Here is a 22,507-nt window from a genome sequence, read left to right on the forward strand (position 1 = left end):
CGTCCAACTAGGGAGCAATTACATAGAAATAGCAGCAACTAAGAAACACTGAACTCAAGAATAAATGAGAACAATGTGAAAACAACACGTAGTTAATTGTCATAATGTAGGAAACTGCAGGTTGTAAAGGGTGACTGAAGTACTCTTGTAATGAACACAATAATTGCTCTTTACAAAAGATGCTGGAAATAGCCACTATTGACAGCAATCCAGTGCTGTGCGTGATTTATCAAACTGCAAGACACACGTAGAAGCTACACCTGATGTGCGCCAATAGCAATGCCAATAACAACAAACTTTGGAAATTTGTGGTAAGGCCTTATGGGACCAAACTACCTAAGTCATCAGTCCCTAAGCCTAGACACTACTTAATCTAACTTAAACTAACTTATGCTACGGACAACACAGACACCCATGCCCGAGGGAGGATTCAAGCCTCCGACGGGGGGCGCCGCAATAACAACATTTTCGATGTCCTGTTGTACCTTTCTCAGTGTAAGGGGAATTATTCAAGTACACCTCACCAACTTCCTAAAAAAAAAAAAAGGAAATCACATGGGGAGAGATTAAACAATCTCAGAGGCCATTATATTTTACTGCTTTGCTGATCATCCTCTCCTAAGCAAAGAAGTCACGAGCTTGAGCCAATGTTGGAAAATGCAATGTGTGCTTTTGTGCCACATTGCTGAAAACATGATCCACAAATGGATTAAGCAGTTTACCTGTGCAATGCTCAGCATTAACAGTTTGGTGGAGGGACCTTGTTACTGTTCAGAAAACAGGCATTGCACTCTAAACATCTATCTCAATTTCCAAAATGAGTTTTCACTTTGCAGCAGAGTGGGAACTGATTTAAAACTTTGTTGTAGATTAAAGCTGTTTGTCAGACTAGGGAATGAAACCAGAGCCTTTGCCTTTTGTTGACAAGTGCTCTACTGACTGAGCTATCCAGGCATGACTCAAAACCTGTCCTCACAGCTTTATTTCCTTCAGTACCTCTCTCCCATGTCAATAATTTATAAGTGCTCCAGCATACCTCGCAAGACTAGTACTCCTTGAAGAAAGGATACTGCGGAGAAATGACTTAGCCACAACTATGGCAATTGTTTCCAGAATGAATTCTAACTCTACAACAGTGTATGCACTGAGAACATCTGTGAAGTTTTGGAAGTAGGAGAGAGGTACTAGCAGAAGTAGCACTCTGAGGACAGGAAGTGAGTCATGCCCAGATAGCTCAATCACTATAACATTCACACACAAAAGGCAAAGGTTCCAGGTTCAAACCTTGATCTGCCACACAATTTTGATCTACACATATTATTGTTATGCAACTTACTGGTGAAGATTTTCTGATATTTAATGGCCTGTATTCTGCGAGTTCACACAAATTGACATAATGGACAAGATCTCAAGGAGGAAATGGGAAACTGAGGATCCAAATAATTCATTCAATAGTCCCCACCAGAATTTAACACATGTATCTTGATTCGAACGCTTTGACTCATGACTAATACAAAATTAGTTAAGATAAAGATGGAGAACTTTCTGATAATGTTCCAACACAAAAATCTTAATTCCAACTTTCACAGCTAAACAGTTCCGTGATTTTGTCGGACTTTTCTGTGAGCTATCATTCACCTGAGTTAATGTTTTCTGGAGTTTGTATCTGTTTTGAAACTTTACAGATTTTTGCAGAACCCCTTCACTCTTGTGCAACCAGTTCAGCTCATGTTTACCACACACTGTGCCACGAATGACACTCAACAATGGATATTTGCTGTTTTGTGCCCAACTGATCACTAATCCCACCTGCAGTTCTGACAGAAACAAGATTCTGTCACAAATCTGTGGCTGGACACTTCCTGCATGTTCAAGCATTCAGGCATGCTAATTTCATACTCAATTGCATCTGTTCCAATTTCTAATCATCTCTTTTCTGTGTAGCTTACACATCATGAAATGTCAAAAACACTTATTGGGCTGGTTGTACTTTTCTCGACTACCAGAGTAAGAAAATAAGTACTAAACTACACAAATTTTTAACAGAACCATGGGTTCCTGAACTGTCCTGCACCTTCATAATTTTAGGAGGCCATGGAAGTACGGTGCGAGAGCATTCACCTTACAGCACTCAGTATGCACTTTCCCACGTCAGTTGGCTCAATACAAGGTCGCTGCCTGTGCAGCATCACCACTGGCTGTGTAGTGTCATCGCTGTCTGTTGTGTTGCCACTGCCACCAATGACATCCAAACTGGATATAAGTTCACAGGTTGCTGGGACCTTGACCATATGTGTGTGTAAGTATTGTCATAAGAATGAAGCCCTGTGCAATTAACTAGGCTATTGATATCAGTATCTACCACCTGATCCCACTTTGCAACACCACTGCTCAGCCAGAACGAAATCTCTGATAAAAATAAGCAGAACACAAAAACACCCCCAGCCCCCCCTCATACCACTCAGCTTGCTTTTAATTTTCACACTGCTTTCAAGAGATAACATAATCTTGAAATAAAAAAGTGTACCATCTGAAGACTGATCTCTCTCTCTGAATTATAGCTGGTTATTTGTATATAAAATGCTTGTCAATTTAACAAAGGTCAGAACCACAATCGATGACAAAAAGAAGCTATTATCGAGGAGTAACAAAAATTAATGGTAAGCAATACAAAAATAGGGAATAAAAATTATTGTGCCTAAAGCAATATTATAAAGTCAGTTGAAGTACAAAACAAATCTGTAGATCAAAATAGTTTCAAATTGTTATTGTTGTTGTTGTTGTCTTCAATCCAGAGACTGGTTTGATGCAGCTCTCCATGCTACTCTATCCTGTGCAAGCTTTTTCTTCTCTCAGTACCTACTGCAACCTACATCCTTCTGAATCTGTTTAGTGTATTCATCTCTTGGTCTCCCTCTACGATTTTTACCCTCCACGCTGCCCTCCAGTACTAAACTGGTGATCCCTTGATGCCTCAGAACACGTCCTACCAAGCAATCCCTTCTTCTAGTCAAGTTGTGCCACAAATTTCTCTTCTCCCCAATTCTATTCAATACTTCCTCATTAGCCTCATTAGTCATGTGATCTACCCATCTAATCTTCAGCATTCTTCAGTAGCACCACATTTCGAAAGCTTCTATTCTCCTCATGTCCAAACCATTTATCGTCCACGTTTCACTTCCATACATGGCCACACTCCATACAAATACTTTCAGAAACGACTTCCTGACACTTAAACCTATACTCCATGTTGACAAATTTCTCTTCTTCAGCAACACTTTCCTTGCCATTGCCAGTCTACATTTTATATCCTCTCTACTTCGACCATCATCAGTTATTTTGCTCCCCAAATAGCAAAACTCATTTACTACTTTAAGCGTCTCACTTCCTACCCTTAGCATCACCCGATTTAATTCGGCTACGGCCCATTATCCTTCATTAAAGACACTGTCCATTCCGTTTAGCTGCTCTTCTAGGTCCTTTGCTGTCTCCGACAGAATTACAATGTCATCAGCGAACCTCAAAGTTTTTATTTCTTCTCCGTGGATTTTAATTCCTACTCCGAATTTTTCTTTTGTTTCCTTTACGGCTTGCTCAATATACAGATTGAATAACATCGAGGGTAGGCTACAAACTTGTCTCACCCCTTTCCCAACCACTGCTTCCCTTTCCTGCCCCTCTACTCTTGTAACTGTCATCTGGTCTCTCTAGTAAATTGTAAATAGCCTTTTGCTCCCTGTATTTTACCCCTGCCACCTTCAGAATTTGAAAGAGAGTATTCCAGTCAACATAGTCAAAAGCTTTCTCTAAGTCTATAAATGCTAGAAAATTCAAATTAGGAACCAAATAAATGAAATATCAAAACACATTATGGAAATGAAAATTGTTGAGAAAAGAGGGAGAATGTTATCAAAACTGCATTATATGGGTATTGTCCAGAGAAATTAAAGACAAAGGAGCCTGCACTGGAACACAATGTTAAGTGATAAATGGTACTTTTACCATAAAAAATGGATTAGACATCAACCTCAGCAAGTCTAAACTCATGTTAATTGATTGACAAGAACTGATCCACCTCACAGGTCGATTAAAGGAACTGGAAGTCGAGCTTTCCTTCATCTATCTTGGGTCAACCATCTGTAGTACAGGAAGTTGTGAAGATGAGAAGGTGGATCACGCTAGGGTGAGTCGCTATGATGAAGCTCACCGCCAAGAACAGGCATAGCAGAGCAATAACAAATAGCACAAAGATCCGGCTACTTGAAACACTCGTGTTTTCTGTCTTCTTTTACGATTGCGAAACATGGACACTCAAGGTCAGAGACAAACAGTGCATTGATGCGTTTGAGCCTTGGTGCTGGCGTAGGATGTTACGCATAAAATGGACCGAAAGAAGAACAAGTGTGTCCATTATTATACAACTCTATCTCCAAACGCCTTTCTTTTCGAGTCACCGAAAAAATTCTCCAGTTTTTTGACCATATTGTGAGAAGAGATGGAGAAAATCTAGAGGCAATAATCTTGCAAGGAAAGATCGAGGGCTTGAGACCAAGAGGAAGAGCAGTGAGCAGATGGATGGATCAAAACAAGAAGATCTCCAGTCTACCTCTTCAGCGCGTACTAAGAGAAGCTGGCAACCATCCCGGGTGGAGACGCTTGGTTCATTGGGTCATGGCCCTCAGCAATGAGTGCAGCGACTTATGATGATAACCAGAAAAAATAATTCTGAATCTACCTATCAACAGCTGAAAAATGGAAATTACTTTGTAAAGTGTGTTACAGACTGTTGTCTTCTAATAGTGAACTACATAGACTGACTTTGTGGGTGTAAGGTGCTAAAGTCATTTTATTGTAAACCTTGAGTTTCATGTCTAATGTTGGCAAAATATATATATTTGTTGTTTGGTAGGGATTTGACACCCATGAAGGGAAAGTCTAAGGTAGGAACAACTTTAGACACAGAAAGCAGCAACTGTCAAAATGGATGTGTCATTGTTGCTTCATAAATTTTATATAAAGCATTTGGAAGGAAAAATTGGGGCAAATAATGTCTTCAAGCTGATTAAAAAACAAACAAGGGAGATACAGTGCAACTATTGAGGTTACAGAGGACTAAAAACACGACTTCCAAGATTAGTTTACCCTACGTGGATCTCATGAACTCCACATCTGGTTGTGTTCTTCGCCAACAAAAACAGGACAGGACTGTTTCCAAAATACAATATATTGTCACCATATTCTGCGCTTTAAAAATATGTCCATTCCAATTAGCAATCAAGTAAAAATTTCAAAGTCATAAAAGCTGAAGCAAAAACTAACATCCCCTGAATAAAGAGTGCCTAGCTATTTTGTTCTGTTCCTTTAACCTGCAAACAAACATATTTTTTCTCCTTCCCATTCCTTCAGAAAATTATCATCATCATTATCATCAACTTGTGAATGGCAGTTCTTATTTCCACACTTGCTAAAAAAACTGGAAGATTTCCACCTTATGCAAGACATGCTTGCAGTTTTTTCCCATCCAGACACTACAGACAATACACAAACACACTGAAACAGAAGTCTAAAGAACTCAAAAGACTTAATACAAAAAATAAGAAAACATACGAAATTTTATTTGACATAATTTACATGTACACAAACATTCCAAAGGAAGAAACTGTCTACATCATAGGAAGAAATCTCGAACTACAAGGAAACGTACCCACAACAAACATACAAGAAATGTCACCCACACTGATGCTCAGTGCAAGGCAAAACTACTTCACATTCAACAACAAAATTTACTCTCAACAAGAGGGACTACAGATGGTAGGAGTGGGCAACTATTGTGGGTTGGGGGCCACTTTGTGGAAGCAGAAATTGGCAGAGGGCCACACCTGTTAAAAATATTGAATTCCTTACCAAACTTTGCATTTCAGAAAGGATTTAAGTGTTATGATAAAAGTCAACAAATCTAAACAAAATTAATTCGTGAGTTATACTCAGCTTATTTATAGATATCGTCTATAGCTGCAAGCACATTTTATTTTAAATTCAGCATCCTGTCATCCTTTTCTACAATTTTTTTTGACATTCCTTGCTGAGATACTCATCACAGCCTACTATGTCTTCTGTCAAGGAACCTCTATGTTTACTCATGTTGATCTTAAAGCAGAAAAACTTTGCTCACAAATATATGTAGAGCCAAGTACAGGGCACATACTCCTAGAAATCTTCTTCATGGATGGAAATTTTTCAAACAACGGAGATTTACAAAAGTCAAGAAATGTCTCAGCATTAAACATTTCTTTCATGGTACAATATGACTGCATGTCAGTGAGTTCAAGCTGTAGCTCCTAGGATGTTATGTCAACATCAGCAGTGATGAGATGAGAGAGCAAATTGAATTTAAATTAAATTTTCTCACAGTCCTGAAATCATCTGGTGAGCTGCTACTCCAAACTCTGCAGATGACCCTTAATCTTATTAGAAACACTTCCAGGCACATTCTTTTTTCCTAATAAATGGAAATAACAAAAATTGCCTTCATCTGCTCACCTTACCGGAAGACCAACTTGTACTCTGAAACATCTTACATGCTCACACATTTCATGTGCAAGCGACTCCTTTCCCTGCAATCTCTCATTCAGGTCATTAAATTTCTCAGATATATCAGGCTGCAATCAACATCTCATATTTCCACTCCTCACCAAATCATGTGGTATCTCCTTTGTGTTCAGGAATAAGAGGATTTCACTCTGCAGTGCTCAGACTCTCTAAAACTTCACCAAAGCTCAACTAATTCAGGCTGCTGTTGTAAATTATATCTTCCCTCTGTGTCTCCACATCCTCAAGAAAAGGTCTGAAGTGACAATGGTGCAGTGCCCTTGCTCTGATTGTATGCAACACACAATCAATATATAATCTACCTCTTCCACATACTTCAAAGTCCACTGCTGCTTTACAATGGATCTCCTTATGCAAAATGTAATGAAATGACAGTACAGGGCAGGGCAGGGCAAATAAAAGAGGCCCAGATGAGTGGATACCATTTGTGGCAGCATTAATGAAGGAGGAAAAGACCTACAGTTACTTCCAACAGGATGGAGCAACTGTCCATACAGCCAGCCACACCTTTGAGCACATTTACACACGTCTCATGCCTGACAGTTGTTAGCACATGTCAGTCTGGTCACAGCCCTAGCATGTCAACCCGGTCACCTGACCTGTCTGTGTGCAATTACTTCGTGTGGGTAGCTCTCAAGTCTAAAGTGTATCGCAACAACCCTCAGTCTCAAGAGCTGCAGCAGAACATTTCAGATGAGACTGCAGCAATTCCTGCAGTCCAGCTCTGATCACCTTCAGCATCTTGCTGACCAGGGCCCAAAAGAGATGAATGGTGGTCACTTTCAACATCTGCTATAGTCATGTTGGTACTATAATTCCTTTCCTCTACTGTGTTTCTTTATTCCCAGGAACTATGTTCTCCGGCCCACCAGGGTACTTTTACTTGCCCTATTCTTTATATCACCATCTGCGTCTTGTGCTTGTACCTCGTTTGTTAAAAGCTTGACAATACCTACAACAGTCTCACAAAACACCTTGGCCTCATGTGTTGTAATGCTTGCCATGTTGTTCCAGGACAAGCCACTTTTCTCCATACAATTCATAGCATACTCTACCATGTCCCTACCAACAGTTCTATCTGTCATCGATTGTAGGCCAAGTAACTCCTCTGCAATGAGGGACTTTTCATTCATTTCATGGATACAGAGGAGTAATCATGCAGTGTCATCATTATCTGTATTCCCATCCACTGCCAAAGAAGACCAAGAAAAATCTTTGCTGGCTTTCTTCAGCTATTCTATGAGTTCGTCACTTAGTCCTTGGGTTGCACTATAGCATTTCTTAACAATGAAGTGCTTTCAAATTTGCTTGTAAGATCACGACACAATATGTTCACACACTCTAGCACACACTGCTTAATAAACTCACTATGCGCAGAGGGAAAAAGAAGGAGAAGAAGAAAGAAAGAAAGATTACATAGATTAAAGGCTAGCAAGAAACTTGCTTCTGTGGCAGTATTTTGAGGTGTGAGCCATATTCGTTATGTTCTGGTTTGTAATGTTTTTCAGATTGTACTCATTATATACGGCTATTGTTTCATGACACAATCAACACACTGCTTCAGCAGGTGTAAACAAAGAAATATGTATTTGTCCATTCTTCATTAAACATACAACATTCCAGAGTGTGCATCGTACTATATGCAGAAACCACACTGACATTTGGCGCCGTGGCTGACCGTAGAGGCTGTAAATGGAAATACCTTTCTGGTCGCTACCATCACCCACCACACCGAATATCATACTGGTTTGCGTGATTAGTATCTACATTACACATGGGTAATGGCATGGTGTCTGTTTCAACAAAATCTCTGTTCAATGCGGATTTTTCTGACTATCTTGGCAGGCCACACAAAAACCCTTAGTGAGCCACATGTGGCCGCAGTTCGCTATTCGCCCACCCCTGACCTATGGGATCCCCAATCAGTGATCTTCAACCTGACCTTTCCATCAGTCAGATAGAAAATCAAATGTGAGACGAAATAGTAAAACCAAAGCAGTACTAAATAAGATATGGACACAGATATGTAGACAATATAATTTGCCTAATACATGACTCACAATCTTGTAGAAAGGAACTTCATGAAGACCTAGACACCATCCACCCACCAAAACAGTTCACAATTGAAACACAGGTGAAAAACTATTTCTTAGGACTCACCATACAGAAGACAAACAACTAACATGAGTTCACAATTTATAGGAAACCTATAATCACCAATCTAATCACCCCAAAACCCATGAAGAAGCTAGCTTCAGATATTTATTACACAAAATGTACAAAACACGCATGAACACAAATGATTACGCAGCACAACTACACACACACACACACACACACACACACACACACACACACACACACACACGAAACAAAACGAACACTACACAGCCACAACACATAGCTGGCGAAAACTCAGCACTTGGCTAATAAATTTTAGAAAATGCTTGTCTTACGACACAAACAAAAGAAATAATTGTGTTATCTTGACACACACAAAGTAAAAACGAAACCACGTCAAAAACTGCAACACGCTAAATAACATGATACGTAGTGATGATCGGTTGGAAAAGCATAATAAACAGAAAAATCAATAGCTTCAAGGGAGGTGCGCAAAAGAATTCATACATCCACCTTGTTTGCCAACTGGAACCTTCAGATTACCTTAAATAAACAACAAAGTGATACGGCTCAACCTGGTACTGTACACAAACCAAAGTACAACATTTGACAATGATCGTTCACTTTACAAATTTATAAATTTTGTACCAAAAGTTTCTTTAAAGTTTAATGTACAACAACAATTTGGCAGAAGGAAAATAAACAAATAAACCCAATGAAAATAGCACAATGCAACATTTTTGAGTGAAAACAAAACCACAAAGGTGTCTTGTGTAAGACAGAAATCCTCTACAGTTATAGCATCACTTGTTTTAATTTCATTGATGAAATACTAATCCTTTTCTTTCCATGTAATCTGACCACCACCACCACCACCACCACCACAGTTCCTCTTCCTCAGACCACTACTTCCCCTCCCCTACTTACCACTGCCCTCTCCTTCCTTCAGAGATTCTCTGAACCAACAATTCAGCAACTATTTACTTTTACAAAATAGTTTATTACTGATTATAAGTATTAGACAACGGACAATGCAATCTTTTGCAGTGGTTCCCAGTAATTCACTTGAAGTCACAGTTTTTTGTGAAGCCAATCTGAAAGTTTTGATAGAATAATGCAAATTTCTGCTTTTCTGAAAACTTACCTTCATATCTTCTCACAGTGCTCTCCATCATGTTGTAAGCACCCATGCATCCCCCCAAACTACTTAGTGGAGACTCCACAATATGACTTCTTGGGAGGTCTGTGGAGTAATGTTTTGTTGGCATGTAGATCTACTTCTGGAGATACAATTCCCACAGGTGGTTCAGTTTGGTTCTGGGAAGAGAAAGCAATACATGGGACCATGTCTGGCTCACAAAGTGAGAGAAGACACCTTAAGAAATCCTTAAATACTTGCTGCTCTGTGGACAAGTGTGTTTTATGGGCGGATCAGGATTCCCGCCATGTCCACTTTTGGTTGTTTCTGAATTTTTTCCAGAAAGCTTAAGAAAGCATATCCACGCATAGTTTAATTATCGTACTAACTTGTGATCTCTAAGTGTTATCAGAGAATAGAATATCCCGTCAATTTTTGGGCCTACAGGAAGTAATAATTAATTCTTCTATCAATATTTTAGCTAAAAACCTTTCTGCAGTTGTTAAGAGTGGCAGGTAACAGATTCAGAATGAAAACTCTTTCCCATTTATTCCTTGAGAACCTAAAACACGTGACTCAAAGCTAACATACTGTGAAATTCAAAGTACATGTGCTACATATAACATATGTTTGTATTAAATAAATATTTTTGTCAGATTGACAGTGCTGTCATGTATAGCCCTCTTTCTCCTCTGATTGCCAGTTAAACTATGAAGAATTTTAGAGATAATGAGCTGAACACCATACTGGAACCAAAAGTTTTGGAGATACATTAACAACACATTCATCAGCCCAATGGCAAAATAAATTAATTGGGGTCTGAGCACTTAACTCAATCCACAATACTAAGCACACAATGGGAAAAAGAGTGCAGATAACTGCTTTTTTTCAGTTACTAATTTCTGTTTACTTCAAGTGCACCAACATATTTATATTTGCCTAAATGCCAAATTTTTTAAGATAAACATATCACCACATTAAATTATCAAAGGTGTGCAATCCGGAAAACATAAAGACAATTACAGATATAGGTGGGTTAACAAGTCATGAGCTTTTCTTCCATACAAACATAATATTCTAACCAAATACACAGTACATGAATGTTGTATTTAAAATCAGCAGCACAATGTTTTCTTTAGTCACATAATTCTGCAACAGTTTATTATCTATACAAGTCACTCAATGAATTATGAAATCTAACTGTCTTGGCCACAGTCTCACCTCTTTAGGGTTTGGTGGTCAAGAATGTGGATGCATTTTTATCTTTTATGCATATCTCATTATGTCATAAAGGTTTAGCTGTAACTATGACAATGTTGGGTTGACACACTCAAGTGGACACTAAAAATGGCTCTGAGCACTATGGGACTCAACTGCTGTGGTCGTAAGTCCCCTAGAACTTAGAACTACTTAAACCTAACTAACCTAAGGACATCACACACATCCATGCCCAAGGCAGGATTCGAACCTGCGACCGTAGCGGTCGTGCGGTTCCAGACTGTAGCGCCTTTAACAGCTCGGCCACTCTGGCCGGCTCAAGTGGACACTGACCCTGAATTTCACAGTATGTTAGTTTTGAATCACATGTATAAGCATCTTAAGGAATAAATGGGCACAGATTTCTACACAGAAATTAGTCATCCACCCCACTTTATAATATTGTTGCAAGTATGCAATGACTAGGTCACATGCCCGAAAATAGACTGAACATTGTGTTACGTCTTTCACACAAGACTTTGTCAGGATGTGAAAAAAGAAAAGGATATAATTTCTTTGCCCATACTACTTATTCTCTTCATGTTTTGTCAGACAAATATCATAGAAAATCAAGAGATACAATTGCTGTTTCACGCTACACCATTTGCTTTGTAGATTACAGAATACGATACCCAACAACTATAAGTGTTCCTGACATGAACACTCATTTAAGATTCCAAAAGTCACCTGATTCAAATGGATATACCGGTGAATGGTTGTAAGTATACCAGGTGTGCTCTTAAATCACTCTCCACACTTAAAATGTGTTTGTCTTTAATAGATTATGTCACTAGTCACATTCAGTGAAACTGTCACATCCAAGAAAGTTTATTTTGTGTCCTAATGGGATGGAATGAGAAAAGATTAATGATTGTGCATAGGTGCACAGCACTGATTCACACACATACCAATACTTAAATCTTACAAACTCATTGCACACAAACCCTCACATCTCAATTCTACCAAATGCTATGCTGACCACAAAACTGGAACTCCTTTAATTGCTTCTAATAGTTATGCATTGGTGAATCTTACAAATAGAGTATATACTTTATAGTGCTATAGACATTCTTTCTTAGAACTGTCCCTGTGGACCAGTACCCGACCAGTCTCAAAAGGCTCAGGGTGAAGAGTGTGTAAGATAAAAGACGAGGACATATGTTTCGACAATATAAGTTTTGTGAAATCTTATACTATCCCACGTATAATCAACTGATAATTAAAGTGACGAAGTCCTGAAAGCATTTGGGAAAAAATGTGGCTAACATTGACTTTAAAATGAAATAATGAATTATGAATTAACCCTAAGACAATTGATGAAGCAGTCGTCAAGACAGCTACCACAATGTATGCAAGGTACATAACTGGGTAATCGCGGCAATTAAAGAATTGGGGAAAAGTTGAGTTTTTTTTTTTTTTAAGTGTATTCATAAGAGAAAACTGTTAAAATGGCTGCTGAGCAGGATCTGAAGTACTGCAGGTTGAAACTGCAACATGACTTGATGTCTCGGTTACCTGCCTCTCAATCTTCATGACAGGCAAGACACTAACATTAACGAGTATTCAACACAACAGTGGCACATTGTGTAGCCTGTTCGGCCAGCTTGTCAACACATTCATTACCTGGGATGCCAACAAGACCCGGGGTCCACATAAAAACCACGAGTGGCCGCAACAGGCAGGAGTATGGATGGACTCCTGCATCACCATCGTCACACGAGAGCGAGGAAAACACTGGTCAATAGGTCATAAACCACTCAGGGAGTCACTACAGATAACAAAGGACTCACTTGAGCAGGAGCGGATATACTCTAGGACACAAGAGATGGCGACCAGCTCGGCAGTGAAAACACTGCAGCCAGTGGCAAGGATGGAAAGAAAGTTGCGGAGGACCTCAGGAGGGACTTCTTTGAGCCCTGTGCCAAATCCAGCTGAAGGCATGGGTGGGGCACATAGCATGGGGGTATACATGTATGGGCCCAGAAAAGAGGTGAGAAAGGGAAAAACTCAAGCCCAGAAAAAAAAGGCCAGATGCGAACCGAGATCATACATCCTAACCGGGACCGCCACTCTGGAAGATGGATGATCGAATTGGGCAACAGGAAACAGTAATCTGATTGCCCGGGCAAGCTTCAAACATGTGCAGCATAAGCGGCCAGTAGTCGTTGGATCCGCAATGGATAGACGCCAGCCTCCACAAGTAGGCTGGTTACAGAGTTGTGCGGAAAGCTCCAGTTGCGAGTCGGATCTCGCAGTGAAGTATGGGGTCAAGCAACCGCAACATGGAAGGCGATGCCGAACCATAAGCCAAGCTCCTGTAATCGAGATGGGACTGAATCAAGGCCTGATACAGTCGTAGGAGGGTAGACCGATTGGCACCCCAGCAGCGAAGAGGGTTAAGATGCCACCAGCACATTCGTTTAAGCTGCTGAATATGAGGGAGCCACGTCAACCGGGCATCAAAAAGCTAGCCCAAAAACCGATGCGCCTCCACCACGGCAAGAGGTTCGGTGTCAAGACAAAGCTGTGGCTCAGGGCGAACAGTGCAAAGCCGGCAGAAATGCATGATGCAGGTCTTGGCAGATGAGAACTGGAAGCCATGTGTGACGACCCAAGACTGCGCCCTGCAGATAGCGCCCTGTAGCTGCCGTTCATCAACCACAATGCCAGTGGAGAGCACAATGCTCTGCTAAGGCAAAAGTCATCAGCATACAAAGAAGCCGGACATTCCCACAGCTGCAGCTAGCCCATTGATAGCAGCTAAAAAGAGACAGACACTCAAGACAGAGCCTTGCAGGACCCCATTCTCCTGGACTCAAGAGGAACTATGGGAGGAACCAACTTGCACACAGAAGGAATGAGGCGACAGAAAATTCTGAATAAAAAGCGGGAGTGGGCCACCCATGAAGTGTGGTGAGGATGTGATGTTGCCACATAGTTTCGTATGCCTTTTGCATGTCAAAAAAGACGGCAACCAGATGCTGACAGCGGGCAAATGCTGTGCGGATGGGAGACTCCAAGCAGACCAGATTATCGGTGGCAGAGCGGCCCTTACGGAACCCACCCTGGGATAGAGCCAGAAGGCCCCGAGACTCAAGTAGCCAACTCCAACCTCTGGCTCACCATGCATTCGAGCAACTTGCACATAACGTGGGTGAGGCTAATGGGGCGGTAGCTGTCCACCTCCAGGGGGTTCTTGCCATGCTTCAACACTGGGATGATAATGCTTTCTTGCCAATGAGAGGGGAACTCACCCTCAACCCAGAGACGGTTGAAAAGTTCGAGGTGGTGTTGCTAGCAGTCCACCAAGAGGTGTTTGAGCATCTGATAATGGATGCGATCCGGCCTGGGTGCCATATCAGGGCAAGTGGCTAGGGCACTGTGGAATTCCCACTCACTGAATGGAGCATTGTATGATTCGGGGTGGCACGTATGGAATGAAAGGCTCTAACTTTCCAAATGCTCTTTCAGGGTGCAGAAGGCCAGTGGGTAATTTGTAGAAGCGGAACTCTGAGCATAATGCTCTACTAACAGTTCTGCAATCGTGTCTGATTCAGTACAGACTGCTCCATTCAGGGAAAGCCCAGGTATGCTGACGGGTGTCTGATACCCATAGTCACCTAATCTTGCACCAAATCTGCGATGGAGAGGTACAAGTGCCAATGGTAGACATACTGTTCCCAGCACTCCTGCTTCCATCGCCGAATAAGGCGTCGGGCTTGGGCATGGAGCCGTTTAAAGATAATGAGGTGTTCCAATGATGGGTGCCTCTTATGACGCTGGAGGGCAGGCCTGCGATCTCTAAGTGCCTCAGCAATCTCCGGTGACCACCAAGGCACAGTCATCCACCTGGAAGAACAGGAAATTTTAGATTACGCGGCAGAAACGATGCCGGTGGTGATCATGTGAACCACCACATTAATGGCACCATGAGAAAGAGGCTAAAGAGTGGCAATGGAGGTGAACGAGTCCCAGTCAGCTTTATTCAAAGCCCATCTGGGGAGGCGCCCAGGTGAGTGACGCTGGAGCAGTAACAAACATTGGAAAGTAGTCACTACCGCACAAGTCGTCATGCACACTCCATTGGACAAATGGTAGAAAATGAGGGGTGCAGACCAGAAGGTCGATGGCTGAGTTCGTGCCATGTGCCACACTGAAATGTGAGGAGTCACCATTATTTAAATGAGAAAGGTCGACCTATGCCAACACTTGCTCAATGACAGTGCCTCCAGTGCCATCAACCCACCCCACAAAGGGACATGGGCATTAAAGTCGCCCAATAACAGAAAATGTGGCAGCAATTGGGCTATCAGCGCAGCCAATATATGCTGCGGGACATCACCATCATGTGGAAAATAGTGACTGCAGATAGTAACAGCCTGAGGCGTCTACACCAGAACAGCGACAGCCTCTAAAGGTGTTTGAAGAGGGGCACACTTGCTGTAAAGAGTGTTAAGGACCTTCACACAGACTCCACCAGATACCCTCTCATAAGCTGCTCAATTCTTAAAATAACCCCGATAGCCACGGAGGGTGGGGGTTTGCATTGCCGGAAACCAAATTTCCTGGAGAGCAATGCAGAAGAAAGGGTGAAGGCTGAGAAGTTGTTGGAGCTCAGCAAGGTGATGGAAAAAAACCACTGCAATTCCACTGGAGGATGACATTGTCTGCGGCTGGAAAAGGCGTGATGGGACTGAAGAGGCAGATTATACCACTGGATCATCTGCTGCCACCGACTGAGTATCCGAGTGATCGACTTCCATGGTCAACAGTGGGTAGACATATGGCCAAACTTGCAGCACTTAAAGCACCGCACTGGGGGAGGGATATAGGGCTTGATGTCCAGTGGTAGACCATCACCCTGACCTCCTCAGGCAATGTATCACCCTCAAAGGCCAAGATGAAGGCACCAGTAGCACCTGATTATCCCTCGGACCCCAATGAACGCGCCGGACGAAATGAACATCTTGCCACTCTAAATTGGCGTGCAGCTCGTCATCAGACTGCAAAAGAAGGTCCCTGTGGAATGTAACACCCTGGACCACATTTAAAGTCTTATGGGACATGATGGTAACTGAAGCATCCCCCAGCCTGTCAGAAGTGAGTAACTCCTGTGACTGGGCACAGGATGCTGTTTTTATCAAAACTGACACAGATTTCATTTTGGACAAGCCCTCCACCTCCCCAAACTTGTCCTCTAAATGCTCAACAAAAAACTGAGGCTTCATGGACACAAAGGATTACTCATCACCTCTTGTACATACTAGGAAGCGGGGCGAATAAGCTTCGCGGCCATTCTTAGCCTTTCATTCCTCCCATCGTGTGGGCAGGGAGGGGAACGATTTGGGGTCATATGTGTTTGCATTAAATTGAGCCCTGGAACGCTTAGAGACTGCTGGTGGCTGGCCACCAGCAAGAGAAGATGTGCCACGCTTCATTTCGTTTCATCCACCCTGATGCTACCCACTCCGACCAAAGGGCCCTCCCAACAGGTGCCAAACAGCCGCAGCAAGGGGCACCTGGCAGAATGGCCATTGCCGGGAGTCCCGATGCCCCAGGGAGATAGCTATCTACTCCTTGGCATACATGCGAAGTTAACAGCGCAGGCATCAGCAGAGCGATCCCCATGTTGTCAGAGGCGCTACAACCAAGAGGGTACATGGCGACCCCACCTCAACGGACTGGCTACCATGCTGAATATCAGGTGCAAAGAAGTCCATGGTCGTCGGCAGCGCAGAATGCGACACAGCATAGTGGATGGCAGAAACTGCGCCCAGGAATATATCCTCGCCCAAGAGACGGAGAATGAGCAGTACTGCAATGTGAGAAATCAGGCTAAAAATTTCAATGCACGATGGATACAATGCACAATGTAAGGCGCTCTTCCCCAACTGGCTCGCTCTTTGGACAAATTTGGAAGTATTGAGGTAAAACCCTACAGCGGACCATCACATAAAGGCTGAAACATGTGGCTCCTTTTAGTCGCCTCTTACGACAGGCAGGAATACCGCAGGCCTATTCTAACCCCCAGACCCACGGGTGAGGGGGTGAGGAGGGGGGGGTTGGTGGATAAATACAATATCGCAATACCTGTATATTCTTAATTATGAAGCAAAGTTCCTTTGGACGTGCATCCATGTCCAAAGGAACAGGCACTGCAGCAACTACAGCTATTACGAAATACATTAAATGTACTCCTTTGGACAAGCATGCACATCCAAAGGAACTTTGCATTGTAATTCAGATTACCACAGGTACTGCAATATAGTATTAGCTTTGAAGTTGGTCACAAAATATTTTTACATCAATAAACACAATGTTATTCAGTCTACTAACAACACTTACTCTTACCTTCAAACACAATGAAAGCTTCCCCACAAATAGTCTACAGCTGGTACTTTTAAATCATGATGTATGCATAAATATACACACTCTTCAGAAGTGTACTCCTATGAATTACAGATCTAACACATGTGAAAGACTACGAATCAGTTCTTTGTAAACATCAAACCTTAACATGTACCATCTGAAATATTTAGTGTGTTACTAGTATAAGAACATATTAAACAAATTATGCATAACTGCTTTCGCACGAACACAAATTACTACCATTGCAGTTAGATAACTCATAATCAAGTGCCACTAATAGCTCACAATAACAAGTCAGAAGGCAGTGCAATAAACAACAAATGAAACTAAATAAATGAAATTAACATTACTATGTCAAAATAGCATAACTTACCTATTAACACAACACATACAAGAGACTGAGCAAATAAGATGATACAGCGGTATTGTTTTAAAACACATCATTAACTGTAATTTCACACTGATTGAAGTTTTGTAATTAGCAGATAGGCCTATTACAAAAAAAGAAAAAATAAACCAATCATTTTTCAATAACAGCTTAGCTTCTATATTTTTAAAATTATGATTGGGCAACAATACTAAATTAAATCAGATGTCATTTAGCTTCCAAAGTAATTCTAGAGTGTCTCAGATTATGACATGTCGTTTGTCTACTGTTCATGTACATGTATATGTATATGTACACTGTAAAGGTGTGCTTAAACTGTTCAAATAAATCTATAACAAGAGCCACAGTTTCAATCTCTTTTCCCCCCTCTATATGGCAGAGCAGTTTAAAAATGTGTTTAAAAGGACTTTGATGTGTAATTCCCTCACCTATCGAGGCCCTAGCACCAGCAATTAAAATTAACAACATTAGCTGCATTCAATTTTAAATCATTAGCAGTCTCATGAATTGTAAATTTACTAGAGTCTTAATGTCTCCTCTGCACAATTAACATAATTACAGAAGACATTATCAACTCCAGTTTTTATATGCTTGACTTGAGACTTAGAGATTAATCTTTTGTATAGGTGTGTGAGATTGTCTCTTGTCTAGAAGAAGATGGAATCCATGGTACCTCACAAGCAAATAGCTGCAGTGAAGGACAATCCCACTAGCACTTTATGGCATGTTCATTAATATAATAGTTGTCCAACTGACCGAGTCAGCAACAGCAGTTTGTACTGGACTTTTGCTTTGAACCTTGATATAATAATGTTGTGGAGCGTGATCATTATATGCAGGCATTAAGTTTGGTAAATAGCATGTGGCAATAAGACATTCTGAAGAAGGTGTGATGGTTGAGATGGCACTATTCTGTGGTCAATTTCAATATTAGGAAACCAGAAATTTCAATATTAGGAAACCAGATACGTGTGTTATTTGTAACAAGCTGATGGCTATTTGATAAATCTGACAGCCATACATTAACAGAGAGATACGTGAAAGACCAAGAACACTTTTACTCTTTTAAAAGTATTGGTATACTACATTAAATGTCCGAAATGCGAAAAACATATAAAAATAGCAAGTGACTCCTCCCCCCATAAGACCTGTGGACTCGGGTGGTGTCATGGAGAAAAACCGTAATGACTGATTTGGCACAGACAATCTTTTATTCATATTCATAAATTACTTCTCGTTTTTGGTGCAATTGTTCAAGTGGTTTTATGCCTAAAAGTTGGGTGTAGCTAATTTGGTTACCGATTGGCTGGTAAGTGAAGTGAAAAATTTTGAATTTTGGGGAGTTTTCTGTTGTGGCTTGTTTCAAAAGGTAGCATATGTCTTATTTTCATTCAATTTTAGTTTGTATGCTGTTTACTGTAGGACAGGCGATCACGATTTTCAGTTTTAAGTATGGGGTAGCTGTATTGGGGAAGGATAGGTGGGGCAAGTATTTAATTTAGCTGTATAAATTTGTGTTTCAATTTCTATATTGAATGGTGTTTTATTATTTTAAAAAACTATATTAAAAAACTATTTTGTTTCTGCTAGTCTAAAAGTTTTTGGCACAACCGTCTTTTGATAGCTAAGTATGTCACTAATATGTATGTAATAACTTTTCAATTTTTAAGTTAATTTATTAATATGTATTTATTGGATATTGTGAATTTCATTTTAGCTACATAAGTAAATGGATAATAATTATACTAAATGTATATTCATACTGATGTGTTATGGGTGTCTTAGTGATTTTGTTTTTTTAGTTGAAATTATAGTGTTCATGTCAGCCGTGTTGGTTAAGTGCTATAGTAATACTGCTCTTATAATACAAATGGTTTTCCAATAGTGTGTTTCCCTGTTGATGGGTGATGTGAAGTTTATTTTTGTTCACATAATGATACCGTTTGTGCATCGTAAATCGTTTGTTATGTTTCTGATATCTCTGTTTCACGTTTGGTGAATATTGTAGAGTTCATTTTAGCTATATAGGCTAGGTTAATTTTCCATTTTATTTATGTGACGTGAGGTTAATGATTTTTACCTCATTTTTGGTTTTCTTTCCTATTTGAGTGGGAGGGAAATGGTTTGCTATAACCCAACCCTCCGACACCCATTAGCGTCCTGTTAGTTACATTCTTTTTGTATATTTATTTTGATTTTATGAGTCTGTCATGGTTGCCATTTGGATATTCCAGAGCTGCTCAAGTGCGTCATTCTGATCACATCATGGGTCAAAGTCAACATGCAGTACCGAATGGCAGTGGTTCTTCCTCTGTTGATTTGATGACTGGTTAAACCGCCCACAGAACAGAATTGTACACCTATGGGACTAGATTCCGAACTCCCAGGGCTAGTACTACTGGTAGAAACGATTTGGTCTAAAATGGCTTGGCCAGAGCGTCGATGTAAAAAAAAAATTAACAGCTAACATCCATCAGCATTGTAAGCGCCTAATTCTTTATAACTCCAGGGCTATATCTGAAACTCTGATCTGACAAAGAGAATTTTTTTGTAGCTTATCACAGAGATACATTCCAACTAATGAAATTCAACTATCCTTTAACGAACATACAATTGCTTGCCCCTGTCGCAAATCGGTGACAACAGATGAGACCGTATTCATTTTCGGACGGGGTACAGCTTTCTCACGTTCTCTTTCTGAAAATAGTGGCCTGTTATGCCGACAATGTCTTACAGCCTGTAACATTTTATTTCCCACTACCCATCGGCATTACTGAGAAACGGAACTGCATAAAAATTTAGTAACTGGAGAGTGTCACGAAAATTTTAAAAATTTTCTAACAGTGGGCAAAAACATCACTAAACAAAGAAATCAAAACTTTTCGAAAACTTAGCATGTTAGAACTGGCACAGTTATATTAGGATCACACTAACAATAAAAATGCAAACTGTACAGTGATTCCTGAACCATTTGTATTTGCAATTCGTTTGTACTTTCAATCAATTAATATCACATTGTTAGAAAAATGAAAGTGTGGATTATTTGCTTTGAATGTTGAAAAAGCGATTGACTTCACATATATCTGTGTTCCTTACTTTAAAGAAAAAAGAAATACAACTTACTAACCTCTTTCACCAGAAGCTTGTCCCTCACAGAAACGCGTTTATTTGCATCGGTCGGCGTGTTCGGAGGAGCATCAGTTTCTTTCTTCAGCTTTCGTGTGAGGGTGATCATAATACAAGTCTGAAACTGCAAAAATGTTCTGCTACTCGTGCGAAGAACACTTATTTTTTCCGTACAGAAGGATGAATTCATTTGGAACATGAAACTCCCAACGCGAACATAGACATTCAGAAAAGTTCGGGACCCCGGTATCACTCGCATAGGTTAAGTAAACACAAACTCCACGCAAATAGCATACATCTGAAGGCAAGTAAAGACTGTGGCAACTGACCTACAATACATCCATCAGCTACTGCAGCTTTTTGACAGATATCGTAAATTACAGAAATAACTCATTCATTCTAACTACGGCCACTCGCACCAAAGATAATAATCACAAACACATGTAAACAAAGTGTGTAACCAGTTTTGCCAAGTCTCCAAAACGAAATAACCTAATTGCATCTACAAATAAAAGCCATAAAAGAACTGAAATAAAACAAGGTGTATTATTGTGCAAAAAAAATTACATATGCTTGGTAACTCGAAAACAACAGCCATGCAAAAGTTCAAAACGGATGATATGCATCACTTTACATCCTAATTTAAATATGAATTTGTATCCTTGACGCCTACATCTTCTACTACTTCATCCAGTACTGCGGTGTAGTGAGGTTGACTGACATTCGCAAGACTGCTTTGTTTCACTTGTGTTTGCAACGGAGAAAGGAAGGATGTAATCCTTAAAATACGTATTGTGCTGTCGAAGCTGCTCTGTTCGCTCTTTAAGAATAGCATTCAGCATCTCAGAACTCAGTATATGCGAAGTTTCTTTTAACTACACTCATTTGACTAAAGTCCCTTTCCTCGGGAGCCCATGCAGGGACGTGGAGAGAGAATGCAAAAGAAGCCAACGCATTAACAGGGTTTTCCATGTGCATCTCTGTATCTGTATAACTTGCAGCAATGACAAGAATAATGACTTCAAAATTAAAGATAATCAAATCAATAAAGTGGAGAAAGAAACTTTCCCGCGCAAAAGAAGGAGACGTGTGGGTTCTTCGGGAGAAAGGAGGCCCAGTGTCCTCTGATAATGCAGTGTGTTCGTACGTATCTTACTTTGTGTGAAGGAATGGTCAATAGCGTAGTTCTGTTCATTAAACAGTGTGTTCAAGTTTCATTAATTCCGATCCACCAAGATGTCAGTAACTACAGTGGTGACCCCAAGTCAGCAGATCATTCACAACAACGAATGCACAACACCAAACATTGAGCCGAAATTGATGACGTATAGCACCAGCATATAGGGGAAGTCGCCACTCAGGACACAGACTCAAATGATGAACTGCACACCACTCTCATTCCATCAGCAAAGGCCAAAGAAAATTGGAGGAGACAGGATTACGTACCTACGAACTATCCAGACTCCGGAGATTTTAGCACACCAAGCCAACAGCAATTC

General features: G+C 40.7%; 1 protein-coding gene across 4 annotated transcripts in view; it reads right to left on the reverse strand.

The window, feature by feature from the left end:
• The window catches only part of LOC124794706 (NEDD8-conjugating enzyme UBE2F-like), a 63,974-nt gene extending 42,504 nt beyond the window's left edge, over positions 1–21,470 (reverse strand). Inside the window, exons 1-2 of one of the 4 annotated variants that reach the window (XM_047258279.1) lie at positions 21,338–21,470; positions 21,010–21,132 (exon numbers count right to left, since the gene is read on the reverse strand). In XM_047258279.1, the coding sequence (XP_047114235.1) occupies positions 21,010–21,117 (108 nt within the window). In that variant the 5' untranslated portion in view covers positions 21,118–21,132; positions 21,338–21,470. Of the gene's footprint in view, positions 1–9,874; positions 10,048–21,009 lie in introns of all 4 variants that reach the window. The other 3 variants (XM_047258281.1, XM_047258280.1, XM_047258277.1) reach the window with 3 other exon arrangements.
• Positions 21,471–22,507: the final 1,037 nt, after the last annotated feature.

This window comes from Schistocerca piceifrons, chromosome 4 (genome assembly GCF_021461385.2).
Source record: "Schistocerca piceifrons isolate TAMUIC-IGC-003096 chromosome 4, iqSchPice1.1, whole genome shotgun sequence".
Taxonomy (NCBI): Eukaryota; Metazoa; Arthropoda; class Insecta; order Orthoptera; family Acrididae; genus Schistocerca; species Schistocerca piceifrons.